Below are 13,749 nucleotides of genomic sequence, written 5' to 3' on the forward strand. Positions count from 1 at the left end.
GAAACGACTGGTACTGCTGGCAGGCACTGGGGTACACACTCTGTTACCCATGTCCTGTCCCAAACGCTCGCCTTCAGGTCTGAGCGGTAACACACCTGAAGCTTTGATTTTAGGACCTGAGGGGACGCTCCCGTCCTCGTGGTCAATGGGCTGACTAGACAAAGAGTAGATGCTGATTTCAGCCACTCGGATGTTCACATCTTTCATGTTGCTGTGGAGGCCCAGAAGTTGCCCACCATCCGTCGGGTGCTGCATCACCTAGACAGACAGACAGACAAGCTCCCTGACAGGATGACACAGCTGGCAGCCCACCTCCTCTATATTATAACCCACCAACAAGCCAGAGCACTCCCAGCAATGAGGCTCTGTCCACCAGCCCAGCTCTGTGCCCAGCGCTGGCACAGGGAAGGCCATGTGAGGCTCCCCTCTGTTCCCAGCTCCCTGTACCTCGGCCATGTTAATGATGCCCACTGCAAGAGTCTTGTAGCCCAGGATTGTGCGGTTCTTGTATCTCTTCCTCCGCTGCAGCATGATCTGTAGTTTGTTGCCATCTCTCTTGAGGAAATGTGGGTACTGGGGAAGGAATGGCAGCATGAGGGCAGGGCTCAGCATGACACACAGGTAGAAAACTCTTCCTCAGTGCTGATGTACAGCAGGATATGACCTGCCAAGCTTTGAGGTGCTCCTCAAAGGCCACCTGCACTTATCCATCATCCTCCATATCCCGATGCCCAGCAAAACAACCCCTGGAGCAACGGAGCACTTGGCCTGTAGCAGGAATCTGTGCTGCTATGGTCTGAGCATGGGCAATCACAGGAGGCCCCTCCCCAGAGACTATGCCTTTCACAGTTAGCCCCAGTGTTGTGGTTGCTGAAAAGTGCCAGGCAAGAAAGCCCAAGGGACCAGGCAACACCAAGTACCTGCAGTGAGAAGGTCAGCTCCAGCTCAGTCTCCATCAGGCCTCCAGGTGGGAGGACGTATTCATTTGATCTCAGGACTCGCTTTGAACCCTACAACAAGATTGGCAGACACACACTGTAAGCTAAGCTCAACCACAGACTCCACTGCACCACACACACAAGTCAATGGTGTTCACAGTCCATAAGGAAAGAAGACAGTGCCATGACTCTGTTCTGTTCCACCTCATAGAGCCACCTTACACACACCCATCAATGCTTTGCAAAAGCCTGCAGTTTCTCCTGAGCTGCCAGAGGTCCCTTCTCCTTGCCTGCCTGCCAGGGAGCACTTGCTCTTCACAAGTCTGTTTTGCTTAATCTGGCTCTTTGCATGGGGAGTGCAAGTCTAATATTGTGCAGGGAACACTACTCGAGCCAGAGGGAGCCATGCAGAGGGAAGGAAAGGGTCCCAACACACTGCCTGGCCAGGAAAGGGAGACATCTCTGCCCTGCAGTAGACAGACCCTGTGCAGACAGATCCCTGTCTAAGCACAGCTGGCAGAATGGCTCTTCTGGGACCAAGTCAGGATGTCCCAGGAGAACAGGGGTCCCTCTGCTTGCTCATCTCGTGTCTCAGAAAACTCCTCCTAGTCTTTTCCTCAGGCAACAGTCCTTATGTCTCCACATATAGATATGTTTTTTTCTCCAGAAGGACAGTAAGAGAAGCACTCTAATTACGTACCCACTCCAACTCTTTCTTTTACTTCTGTCCTATCTTTACTATCTCTATGTCTTGGCTTCTGACAGAGAAACTGAATGACTTGTGGGATGAAAAATGCTGTCTGCATGCAACAGGCTCTCTTGGCTGCAGGGTGGCACAACTTGCAGACCCTCCCAAAAGTTGTCTGCAATGCTGTTCCCAGAGTCTGTGCCAGGACCAAGGCTTTCCTATGAAAGGTCTTCCTAAAACTGAAGAGAGGAGGTGGAGCACATCCCCTTCACCATCTGTGAGCATTCCTGGCCAAGAACACACTGACTCTTCTTCCTGAACCCTTCTTTGATAACAGATGACAGGTAGTCACAACGAGAGTGACCATTTGCTGTTTGATGCAGAGAGATTATCCACCAAAGATTCATTCTTTCATCAAAACACAAATACTACTGCAATTACTCTTGAAGATGCTATTTTTGGGGAACGAGTTACGGCAAAGAAAAGGTGAGGATACCCTGGGTGGTGTGTCCAGCGAGTGAAGGTTTCATAAACAATGCTGTCCTGTGCCTTACTGTCATTTACCACTATGTCCAGCCTCAATCCTAGGTGAATCCAGTCCCTCAGTGAAATGCCAGTGCCACATCTATGTGGCGTTGCAAGGACTGGGACAAAGGCTGCTTCACTATCACAATGCAAGCACAAGAACACAGAAATACTGAGGATTCTCCATCTCTTGAGAAATTCAAACCTCTACTGGATATAGCACTGAGCACCTGATGTAGCGCAGCTGTTCTGCAATTTGAGTAATGTCAGGCAAGACCAACTTCTCAGCACAACAGTTGAGTATCCCTATGAGTACTACAGGAAAACTTAATATCAGACTGTTATAGTGAAAATCACAGACAACAAAGAGTGTCAAGGAAGTGAAAAACAATAGCGAGAGGTCATGGCCACAGATCTTCACTACCTAAAAACTGAAAACATACAGGAGCTTTCACTACTATACACAAGCACATGATGCCCAAGTGTGGTCTGCAAGGTACAATTCCCAGTTTCAGGTATAAATCTGTCCTGATTGGTCTGGTTTATAACACGGTTGAAACTAGAAGAGCATACCACACCTGGAAAAGGAGAGAGAACTAACATAATATTGGAGACTTGGCCTTAGGTATACAGCAAAGCACTAACCAGAATTCAAGCTAAAGGTGCATTTTGGGACGGAAAAGACCATTAATATCATCAGCATATTTGGGGTGTAGCTGAAATTACTTGGGTAGGAGTGAAAAACAAGTGGTTGCAAAGAGAATACAAACAAAGCATAAACAGAAAACTCTGCATAGCAAGAAAGAGCAAAAAATCCAAGTTCCTGCAGGAAGCAGGGCTGGAGCAGCAGGCAGGCCTGTCAGAGGCAAATGAACTTCTTAGCCTGGCCTGTTTTGTAGCACACACTCTGGTCTGCTATGTAGTGACTGCCAATATCATCCCTCTACAGCAGTACCAAGGTTTGAATCTGAGTCACTGGCTGTATCCTGCAAGCAGCTGCAGGAGGATCTGCATCCGCAGCACCTGTCACAGGAGCTGAAAGTTCTGGGAGTGCTGGGGTTTGTTTTCTTCTTTCTTTGATTGTTTTCTCTATTCATGGCTCAATATAGGGTATTTCTGAACTATAGTCTCTCTGTCGAGAGGGAACACCCTGTTTCCCTTCATGACATAATCAGTTACGATACCAAGACAGGTATCTGCACCTTTATGGAGCTGAGCCAGGCACATCCAAATCTCTTAAGGCCACGCTGAACACCACACAGAAGGAAATGCTCTATGACATCTCCAGTCTGTTAAAACAAATAACAAGGGATAAAAGTTTAAAGACCACTCAAACGATACGAGAGTAAATCCCCTTTTTCACATAGTTCAGTTCTCACTCAAGGCTACTGAACATTATATACTGAAATAACCTGTGGGAAATGAGTAAGTCCTGTAGACATAGAAAGCTCCCTTAGTCCTTTGACAGTGGTGTTTTCAGAAGAAGGAGCAGGTAACAGCACATGGCACAGCTGGAAGCTATCTTTTAAGACCAGAAGGGCATGATCGCTGTGAGATCAGGTATTCCAGACAGGCTTACACTGTCCTTTGAGTAACATACATTTTTTGAGCAGACTGCCTCCAGCACTGGGGCTGTTTTCTTGGTGCCAGCACCATTCAGGCACAGTCAGAGGTTTGTTTCCATGCAATCTGCCCTTCAGAGCAGCAACTTCCCAACATGCAACTTTCTGAACCCAACAGAGCTGCTACTGAAATAAGAGAAAATACAGCTCTCCTTTCCTCTAGTCCCCAGCTGCTCCCTTGGGAATTTGCAGGTCCTCCATACATGCATCAGCTGTTTCCATCCAAAAGATGGAAGCATCAGCGTTCACTGGGCAGCCTTCAAACAGCTTCTTACTAGTGTGACTCATCTGTTACCTAGGAGAGGAGCAGAAGGAATGGATCCATCTGAGGCCACATTGTAGGCAGGCTATGCTGAGGCTGCCTACAGCCTCCATCTGCCTTCCAGCAGTCCCAAACCCTGCCAAGGCGGCTGGTCAGGCAGATGAAAGCAGTCTAAGGAGGCACACAGATCCACCCCACTCCCACAATCAATGTTAAGCCATAGAGTAACGCGGGCAAAAACATTCTCCTTCAGTTTTCTTCAGCTTTGCAGGGAGTCTACATCATGCAGTCATAGCTATGTGGCCCTGCAGAGAGGAGGTGACCATGTTTAAATCAAGTCCCTGAATTCAGCCTCCATTCCATGGCCTCCATTCCTGCAGTGAAGAGTCCCTGTGGCTTCAAATTGCTGAGGCCCAATAATTTCTTTTGCCATCAGGGTGCAAGATTGGCCTGTGGCAGGGATAGGGGTGATCTCTTTGAAAGAGCTGGAATCCCACTGCACAGCCTCTTCCACAGTCTCACATTTGCAGTGCATGAGAGGGGGCATTCCTGAGGACCTACACACTCAGCACATATCAGTCCAGGCATAAGGGATGCTGCACAGGAACTCAAAGATCCCCAGTCCCACAAAACACACACAGCTTGGGCCAACAGTGCAGGAGAGAAGTGAGACAAACCTAGCCTTCCCAGTCAGGAGGGACCCACAGCTCCCAGCTGGCTCCCAGCCCCCCAGTCCTGTGCTGCTGCCACCTGTGGCCCAGCCTTGATAGCTTCTGCATTTCCAGGGGCCAGGCACTCTCTGCTGCCCAGGTTGTTTCCTTGCCTGCACCAAAGGGGCACAGGTCTTAGAGGTCCCAGTGTTTTCAGCTCTCCTGAATGACATCACACACACAGTGATGGAAAGATCAGCAAAGTGGGACACTGACCAATAACGCATAAACCCCAATATCCTCCTGCTGTCCTCACTCCAGGCCCCAGCTTTCACGTATTTTGCTTTCTGTTTCTTCTGTGCAAGTGAATCAGGTCTGCCATGAAGACAAACTCCAGCTCCCAGAGCTCCACTAATGCTGCAGCTTCCAGCATTAATCCAGGATTTAGATCCTAATGTGTGCAGCACAAAGAGCTCTGTGGGAGCACAAAGCTGCTGAGCTTCTGCCTCGCAGTGCTTTCAATGGGATCAGCAGCTTTCCTGCCAGCTGACAAGAACGAAGGAAGGACACCAGTACCCTAGCTGGGTAAGAGGGGCTGTGGTGAGAACATACACCCAAGATGCATCTTGCTTCCATGCTGTCTCCTTTGGCAGGTGGAAAGGATGTGACTGCACCCATAGGAATCCATCTCTTCACCACCAGCTGCAGAGAGGGTGGGGGGATTGCACATACCAGGATAGTGGCAAATTCCCAGTTCTCTCTCCCTTCCACTCTGCCTGGTTCAGAGTAGAGGCACCAGGCCTAGCACAGATGCACAGAGAAAGGGAGAGGACAGCAGAGGGAACTGTGAGATCATGCAGGGTACAAATGTCAGCAGAAGTTATGCACAGAGATGATGCTGATCCCTTGCACCCTTCCCACCCTTCACTCCCCAGGGAGTGATCTGGATGGAGGGCACTGCCAGAAACCACCCAGTACTGATCCTTTCTAAAGGGCTGGGAACAGTGGGAAGCCAAAGTCTGAACAGAGGCTTGAGAGGAGGGCCTTGGCTGAGGTGGGCAGGAAGGCATGACACATTCTGTCCCAGTGCCTAACCAAATTCATCCCTGATATAAACCAGCACCATGCAGTTTGCTGCTGTCCCACTGGCCTGAGAGCCAAAATCTCCCCAGGGGTGCTAACCAAGACAGAAGGGGTTGATTGGCACAAGGTAAGGGACATGCAGACCAGCACTTCACAGAGAGCAAAAGGACAGGCTTGGCCTGCTGCCATCAGGCAGCAACATGGAGAGGAGCCTACCTGAATCTTCACAGCAATAAGCACAGAGCTCAGCTCTTTGTCCAGCTCTTTCAGCACCGTGAGTTTCTTCAGGCGCAGACTGCAGAGCCTGTAAGATAGAGAGAATGGGACACATTCAGGCACCACCATCCCTGGGGCCCTGCCACATGGTACCCGGTGCTCGGAAGGCAGCCTGGATGCTTGGCCCACTTGCAGGCACAAGCTTGGCCGAGGAACACTGGCATTCAGGCACCCCTGAGACAGACCATTGGGGAAAAAAGGAAAGAAGAGAAATTAACAGAGCTAAAGCAGGCTTAAGGGATTAGTGGGAGACAGGAAGTCCAACAGCAGGCCATATGGTAAAGAGATCCCTTCCCAAGCAGGGCTGTTGCCAGCTCTGCTTAAATCTACCTTGGCCACAATGCTGTTTATTTATAAACCAAAGCACTTAAAATCCACTCTTATCCTGGACTTAGTTAAGGCAAATGTTCCCATGCTCTTCTCTTGCACGATACCACACAAAGCTGACTCGGGAAGCAGTCTCACAGGAAGCTTCATACAGCAGCCACCCTGACAACCACAAAAACCTGGGGACTCAGCATGGTAAGTGGCGCTTGCAAGAAAAAGCTAGGAAGGAGCCTGAGGCTAAGTGAGAAGAGCGACTTTTGCTGCTCAAAGGATTAGTCAGTGCCTGTGAGATAGCCAGCCACCCCAATCTTCTGTCTAGGAGCCTGCAGCAGAACTCCCACAGAAAGTACCTGCAAGGAACTCTGTGTCAGGGAGCACAGGCCAAACACATCTTTACCAGCAACACCAGAATGCTGATGTTCTGCAAGCCAGCCCCTGTGCTCCACGCTCCACGGCTGCAGACACTGGTACCCAGGACTTTTGTGGATATCAGTATGCTGGACCTGAGATTTAGGCCACCCTTCCTGGAGATCAGATTTGGCTACTACCAAATACATTTCTATCTGACACATTGTGCTCCCTGAAGGACCAAATCTATTCTCTCCTGCTTTTTTCATTTTTAAAGGAAAAAACCCTGCTCTTGCTCTGCTAATGTACAGGAACAGTGTAGAACAGCTCAGAGGTGGAATGACAGTGGAAAGGGAAGGACAAACAGCCAAACTGCAGGACAGGTTTAGGACTTAGCAAGCACTCATTTCCTACCATGTCCCTGCCCTCTCTTCTAAAATAATTTTAGCTTGTGCAGAAGATTTTCTGGACTGTGACTGCAACCCTGCTGCTCTGTCCTTCACATTTGGGTAGCAGGGCATGGTGGAGACCAGAATTCAGGAAGTTGGGAGTGCAGACAAGCTCTTCTACACTTGTTTGCCCAATGGTCTGCATTCCTTCAGCCAAAACCCAGGGCTACAGACCCCTAAGCCCTCGTACCCTGTGCACCCCAGCACTACAATAAGTGATCCCATCTCTGTCCACTCTTCCCCTCTGAGCTTCTGCTTGTAGGAAGGGAGAAACCTTATCATCTGGGGCAGGTTTCTTTCTCCCCAGAAATACTTCGTCAAAGTTAGGAGTGAGCTGAAGGGAGCAAGACCAAAGACAAAGAGGATGGCTCTTGGGCAGGGAGGGGGGACTAAATGCTCACCAAAAAGATGGAGTACAGCAACTACACCAGATGTACTAAGGGAAAGCTTGCAAAGAGGCTAAGCTTAGCTAACACCATCACTAACCAGTGCTGGCTTTGACTGTCCTTAGTCCCTAGACAAGCCACAAAGAGAAATGAGGCTTGAACATGTAAGACAAGAACAGGACATCTACTCAAATTTTCCTTACAGCACTGATCTAGTTACCTCCATGGAAAAGTTATCCCCAAAAGATTAAAACTTCCATACGGATATCCAATCTTAATTTGAGGATATCTACCTGGCAGTTGTTCTCACCGTAAAAACACACTCTTCATCCAAATTAATCAATTCATTAGCTCTTCATGCTCTTCTCTGAGGCACTCAGGAGTTCTGTCAGTACCTGGTATTTTTTCTCAGGGAAGAATAAGTGCACATCGATCAGCTTTACCCACTTGGGCAGCTCTTTCACCTCTGATAAGGCAGTCGACAGCTTCTTTCTTCTCTCTCTCTGAAAGCTTCTATCCCTCTCCAGCTTTTAAGATCTCTTTCACACAGTGTGAGACACTGTACTCTGCACCTTGTCCTTCTTATACCCCGTGCAGGAAGGTGGTTACCCCCTCCCACCCTCTGCTTTTCCTCCCCTGCAGCACTCAGAGATCCAACTAGCTCAGGTATAGCTTGCAGCCTGCAACTCAAACCCTTCTCAAAACAGTGCTTTCTAAAATACCATTACCCTTCCGACAGGGATTAACATGCATGTTCTGGAGTCTAAATGTACTTATTTGCAGCACAAGAGCACATAATTTTTAAAAGGGTGCTCCTTTAGCAACTTGGCTGTCCCTGATGATCCTCTTTTGATCTGTTACTTAACCAACCCCTGCATCACCCAGATTTGTGTCACTGCTGGGTGTTCAGTGCCAGTACTGGGCAGCAGTGGGTCTCACACTAATCCCTGCAGATCTCTACAGGACAGGATCGATCCACAGTGATCAGAATGGTATGCTGCTCTGAACACTTCAGCCAAATCCCAGGGCAACTGCCCCATGGTTTTGCCCAGAACTGATCAGTGTGTGATACTCCCAAGTGACTAACTTTTTGGTAGATAAATTATAAATCTGGATTTACTTGTTCCTATAATTAAAGACAATAACTAGCAAATGTTCTTGACCTGTGAAACTACTGCAAGGACTTCCTCTATATCCAGTTGTGGTAAACATGACTAACATTCTGACAGCAACAGTGACTGGCAGCAACAAGGAAAATGAGCTCCAACAGGACAGTCTGAAAGCCTCCTGGACCTCCAGTACTCCTACACTCCACTACTGGTTGTTTACTAGTGAGGAGTATTTTTCCTGGTATTATCTTTAAAAATGCTGCCTTCTTTTCATCACTAACTTGGATGGTCAGTCAGACCAAAATCCTCTTTCCTGATCATGGCTTTTCAAACATGCAACCAAAGAAAGCACCTCCTACTTTTCTCTTGTTCCACTCTACCTCTTTATTCAACCCCATACCCAGCAGGAGCACACATCTCTCCACCGCTACTGCCTGAGGAGGTAACAAGCAGGAGTATGTCTGCACATTCACACACCCAGCACTGCCACCACCCTCAGCTAAGATGATGGTAACAAATAGGAACACGTGCACATATAAACACACACACATCCCAACAGCCTGGCTAAAGAGCATGTGTGTGTGTGCACCAACACACACACAGACAGACACACAGTGCCTGGATGCACCTCAGCTAAGCAAGCACTGACTTTCAAGTTGGGATTCTGAACTGCAAGCAATTACATCAAAATAAGAACATGGGGAGCGAGAAGGGAAAAAAAAGAGAAAGGGGCAAACGAGGAACTCAATGAGTTAACAACTCATTAAAACCACAAAGATGACATTTCCTGGAGTATGTTTTCAGACACTTAGGTCATACTTTGAAAACGGTCCCAAAAACATCACTCAGCACATTTCTTTTGCTTTTCTTTCGCTTTTCTTTCCTGCTCCAGGTTGCAGCATCCCAGCTGTTTCCTTCCTCTCCAGTTAAATGACAAATTTGGAGTTTTTGCTCTGAACTCTGATTGAAACACTCATAACACTTTCAGCAAGCTGGCCTGTGAGTTCATCTTGAAAAGCAAAGCTCCTGTAACACATACATTTTGTGAAGTTCAGTGCCAGCAGCAAAGCACTGCCTCCAGCAGTCTTTTGCAAATGCCAAGAGGCGACTGCTGCTCTCAGTGGACACACACACACAGTGGCTAGTTTTTTTAAGGAAACCTTCCTGTCTGAGTGGTCCATTCAGGACTACTCTGGGAGTCACACTCCCACCACCCCCGACTTTCATTGCTGGGACCAAAGCCCCTTTGTAAGGGGCAGCTCCATTGGACCAGTGGGTGCCCCAACTGGATCCCACCACACACTACACTCATTTAATCATAGGGCAGTAAAACAATAACAGCTTGAGCTAATTCCTCCAGGGTGAATGTAGGAATCTTTGGGCTTTTTTACTCTGTTTTTAGCCTGTTACTTACATACTCTTCACGCCCCTTACATGTGCCTCTTGATCCAATGGTTTTATTTGGGTTCTACAGAGTCTCTGGGTGAACCAGCCACACAGTGCCACAGATGGCAGCGTCCTTTGTTAGGCAACAGGTCAGTGCCAGTTCATGGCTCCTTTCATGGGACTCCAAGACATCTCCTGCCATCCAGGGCACAAACCTGCAGCTCACACTGCAACTGCATACCCAGCTACCTGCACTAGGTGTACTCTTCAACAGCTTTATTGTTGCATTTTCAAGGTCAATGTTTCAGTGAATGCCATATATCCCTAAAGCCTCTGATGTCAGGGGAATATAAATCAGAGGTACAGTTCTTAAGGCTCATAGAAAGCAAAGGAAAACGGGATGAAAATACATCTGTGCACAGTACAGGATGTGGTACATTTTTTCTGCTGGCATCCTGGGGCTGTTCAGTGCTTGGCTTACTGACCACTGGTGAGCAGCAGGTCATTCTCTGGAGAGGACTGTTTCACTGGACATTTGAACTGATTTTTTCAAGTGGCAGCAGCCAGGTTCCTTGGGTTTTCCTGTAGCTCCTTTGCCACCTACAAATGTTAGAACACAGCCACCTCTCCCAGCACTGGCCCTCTGCACTTCCTTGTCAACGCTACAATCCTTATTGGATGCACAGCCATGGACTAAGCCTTCAATAGAGGCAATTTAGTAGCTCTTCAATATTTTTCCTGACTTTGACAGCTCAGGTTTCCCTTTCAAGGTGATATTAAACTCTGAGACTGGGCTTCTGGAGAGATGCCAGATGTTCCATAGGGCTCACAAGGTATGGGACGCTCCCGACAGTCCTGCACCCCTGCTGGAGCAGCACCTATTCCCAGTAAATGTTCCTGCTAGAGGACAGAACGCAGCTGGCCAGGACCAGACATCCTGGGCATGGGGACGCCCTGCAGACTGGCTGGTCTTATGGAGCAGCTTGTAAAAGCAGTTTTAGTCCCTCTGATCAGAGGGGTGTCCAGCCCTACAGCTCACCTCTGATAGTGGCCAAAGGGAAGGTGTCAAGGAAAGAGCACACCAACAGGGTGAGAGCGGTGAGATACCACCCAGAACGTGCCACAGCTTTCTGAAGTCAAGATACTCCCTGAGCCATAGTGGTATCTATGCATGAGACACCACTGATGCACGCAGAGGGGAGGAGAGACCTACTCCACTTACAGAAAGCAAGTCCCTGTTGCCAGCAAACAGGAGCAATGAACTGGGACAGCAGCAGGTTCATCAGGCTCTGCAGCTCAAGCATCAGGACAGGTAGGTGGGCCAATTACAGACATACTGGGATGAAAGCCAACATCAGCCTGCTTTGAGAGCCTCCCCAAGGGAAAGAGAGACAGAACAGTCAGGGCTTGCTAGCACGCTCTTGCCACTCTGCCTTCTAGCAACTGCTGCAGCCTGGGAAAGGCAAGTAAAGCGAGCTGCGCTGAAGTGGTGTAACACAATAGGATGCAGAGGCCAAAAGCCATGATAGCACCCTCTTGGGATCTCCAAGGAAAGAGCTAGGGCCAGAATCACCAAACACCTGCTGTGTATCAGGTCCTTTAGCCAAGTTATGCAAGGTGATGCACAGCACAACAGCCCTAGTGCTGACCAGCAATCCTCTCCTTGCCATGAGAGAGGCATTTTGGCTCCCCTACATCCTGGCTGACAGCAGCTTGCTACCAATAGCACATGTCTGTCCTGTTGCTGGATCCAGAGCAGAGTTCTATTACTGCAAATTGCAGTAGGTTTGACTTATCCCAATTACCAACTGATCTTCCCAAAGGAAGTCCTAAAGCATGAAAGACAGGAAGACAAAAACTCCCCACGTTGTTACATCCCTTCATTTCCTGTAAAGCATTCACAGCTTATGGTTCTGCCTGCCTCACGAAATCCAGGATGTTTTCCCATGTGACTATTCCTCTCCTTCATCATCCCATCTCCTTCCAAGTGCCTCTAGACAGATGAAACCCAAGCCAATGCTCAGGCATCCCAGAGGACCAGCTGACACTCTTCTTCCTTTTGTCTCTGAAGCTTGTAACAGCAAAGGAATGTAAAGCCTGTGCTGAGAAGGGGTTCCTTCTCCTCACAGCAGCAACTTGGCTGCACTACATGGGAGCAGGACAGGCAAAGGCATGCTGGGAAGGGCAAAGAATTACAGTATCAGTAGGGTACACATTAGGAAGAGCAAGATGTCATCCTCAGTCAGGAAAAACGGGAGGCCAAGGGAAGAAAACAATGTCCTGAAAGCAGATACATCCACCTTTCCTTGTCTTCATGGCTGGCTGTTGCAGCTGCCCAGTCTTCCTCACAGCTTTGTGTCCTGGTTAGCATGTGCCCCCTGGGATGGCCATTCAAGATAGACCAAAAAGAGGCCAGTGCAGGCCCTGACAGTGCAGCATATTAAATGGGACCTCAGCACCACTGTATTGAATTGGAGCACCTCTTTTTTTCATTTTCCTATTCTCATGGAAAAGAAAGTCCACACAATCAATGCTGTTATCATCTGACTGGGCAGTCCATTCTTAACTGCATTAAACATCACTGTGTATGCACATTTATCGGGCATGCTCTGCTGCAATCAGCCCTTGGAAGGGTGCCTAACTCTTTATTCTCTGGGTAGATGATTCTGGTTTGGTCAGCAACTTGCCCTTGAGCTTGCTGTACCAGGCTGCTCTATTAAACACTCTGAAGCGTCTTTCCCACTGAAGGCACCACACACAGGTCTGCCCAGGGGCTCTGACTGCCACCCAGAGGCCTCCCAGGAACCGTCTGCTCTCCCATCACAAGCTCTTAGCACTGCTGTGTTCTCAGATATGTATTTCATAGTATTGCAATACCACTGAGACAGCACACAGCCACTCCCAACAGATGCACAGGAAAAGAGCAGGTCACACCCCAAAGAGATGCAACAGTCACGACAAGGCATAACAGACATTCCAGGCTGGGTCAGGTGCACCAATGAGATAAGGAGGCTCAGATAAAGGACAAGAACATCAGACTATGTGTGTGTTTCGGCCAGCAGCAGTAGCTACTAGTGATCACTAGCAACAGCTACCAGAGCTGCTTGCTGCCAGTGTGAAAGCAGCCAGGTGCGAGAGAAGAAAGCACAGATAGGTACTGGATTCACTGATTTGTCTGGAAGACATAAGATTCACTCAGTATTACAGAAGAATTTGTTGGATTTATTTAGGTGAATATAAAAATCTTTCTAAATACCTAATAAGATGTACAAAATCATCCTCTTCCTCAGGGTTTTCAAAACCGGTATCTGACATCTGTAGCCAAACTGTAGCCAAAACTGTTTCTGGACCAGCCACTGTTTCCTTCACAGGAAGGTTTTAACAGGTTATGTTTTTGAAACACCCTTTTTAAAGGAGATCAGCCAATATGCATTACTGAGTGTACACCAGCCCTACACACATGAGGAGAGGCAGAAAGACCAGCAGAAAGTGCTTGTGCTCAGGGTACAGAGCACTTCTCTTTCCAAGAAGCTACGTCTACTACAGGCTGCTTTTGTGCTGCCAAAATGTTACCATGCCGGCAGTGCACACCGAAAAAGATCTGAACTACTCATAACATTGCATTTCTAATTAAAGAATGGCTGCTTAGGACAAGACCTAACATCAAGATCCCTCTGCTTGTTTGCTGCCCATGGCATAG

The 13,749-nt window shown here is 48.3% G+C and overlaps 1 protein-coding gene across 3 annotated transcripts in view; it reads right to left on the minus strand.

Annotated features, from left to right (window-relative positions):
• LOC108499280 (phosphofurin acidic cluster sorting protein 1-like) overlaps positions 1–13,749 on the minus strand; it is a 61,026-nt gene that overhangs the window by 13,987 nt on the left and 33,290 nt on the right. For all 3 annotated transcript variants that reach the window (XM_017818964.1, XM_017818965.1, XM_017818963.1), the window contains exons 2-5: positions 5,985–6,072; positions 921–1,010; positions 448–573; positions 96–258 (exon numbers count right to left, since the gene is read on the minus strand). In XM_017818964.1, coding sequence (XP_017674453.1) covers positions 96–258; positions 448–573; positions 921–1,010; positions 5,985–6,072 — 467 coding nt within the window. The remainder of the gene's footprint in view (positions 1–95; positions 259–447; positions 574–920; positions 1,011–5,984; positions 6,073–13,749) is intronic.

This window comes from Lepidothrix coronata, unplaced genomic scaffold, assembly GCF_001604755.1.
Source record: "Lepidothrix coronata isolate B3197 unplaced genomic scaffold, Lepidothrix_coronata-1.0 Scaffold71, whole genome shotgun sequence".
Classification (NCBI taxonomy): Eukaryota; Metazoa; Chordata; class Aves; order Passeriformes; family Pipridae; genus Lepidothrix; species Lepidothrix coronata.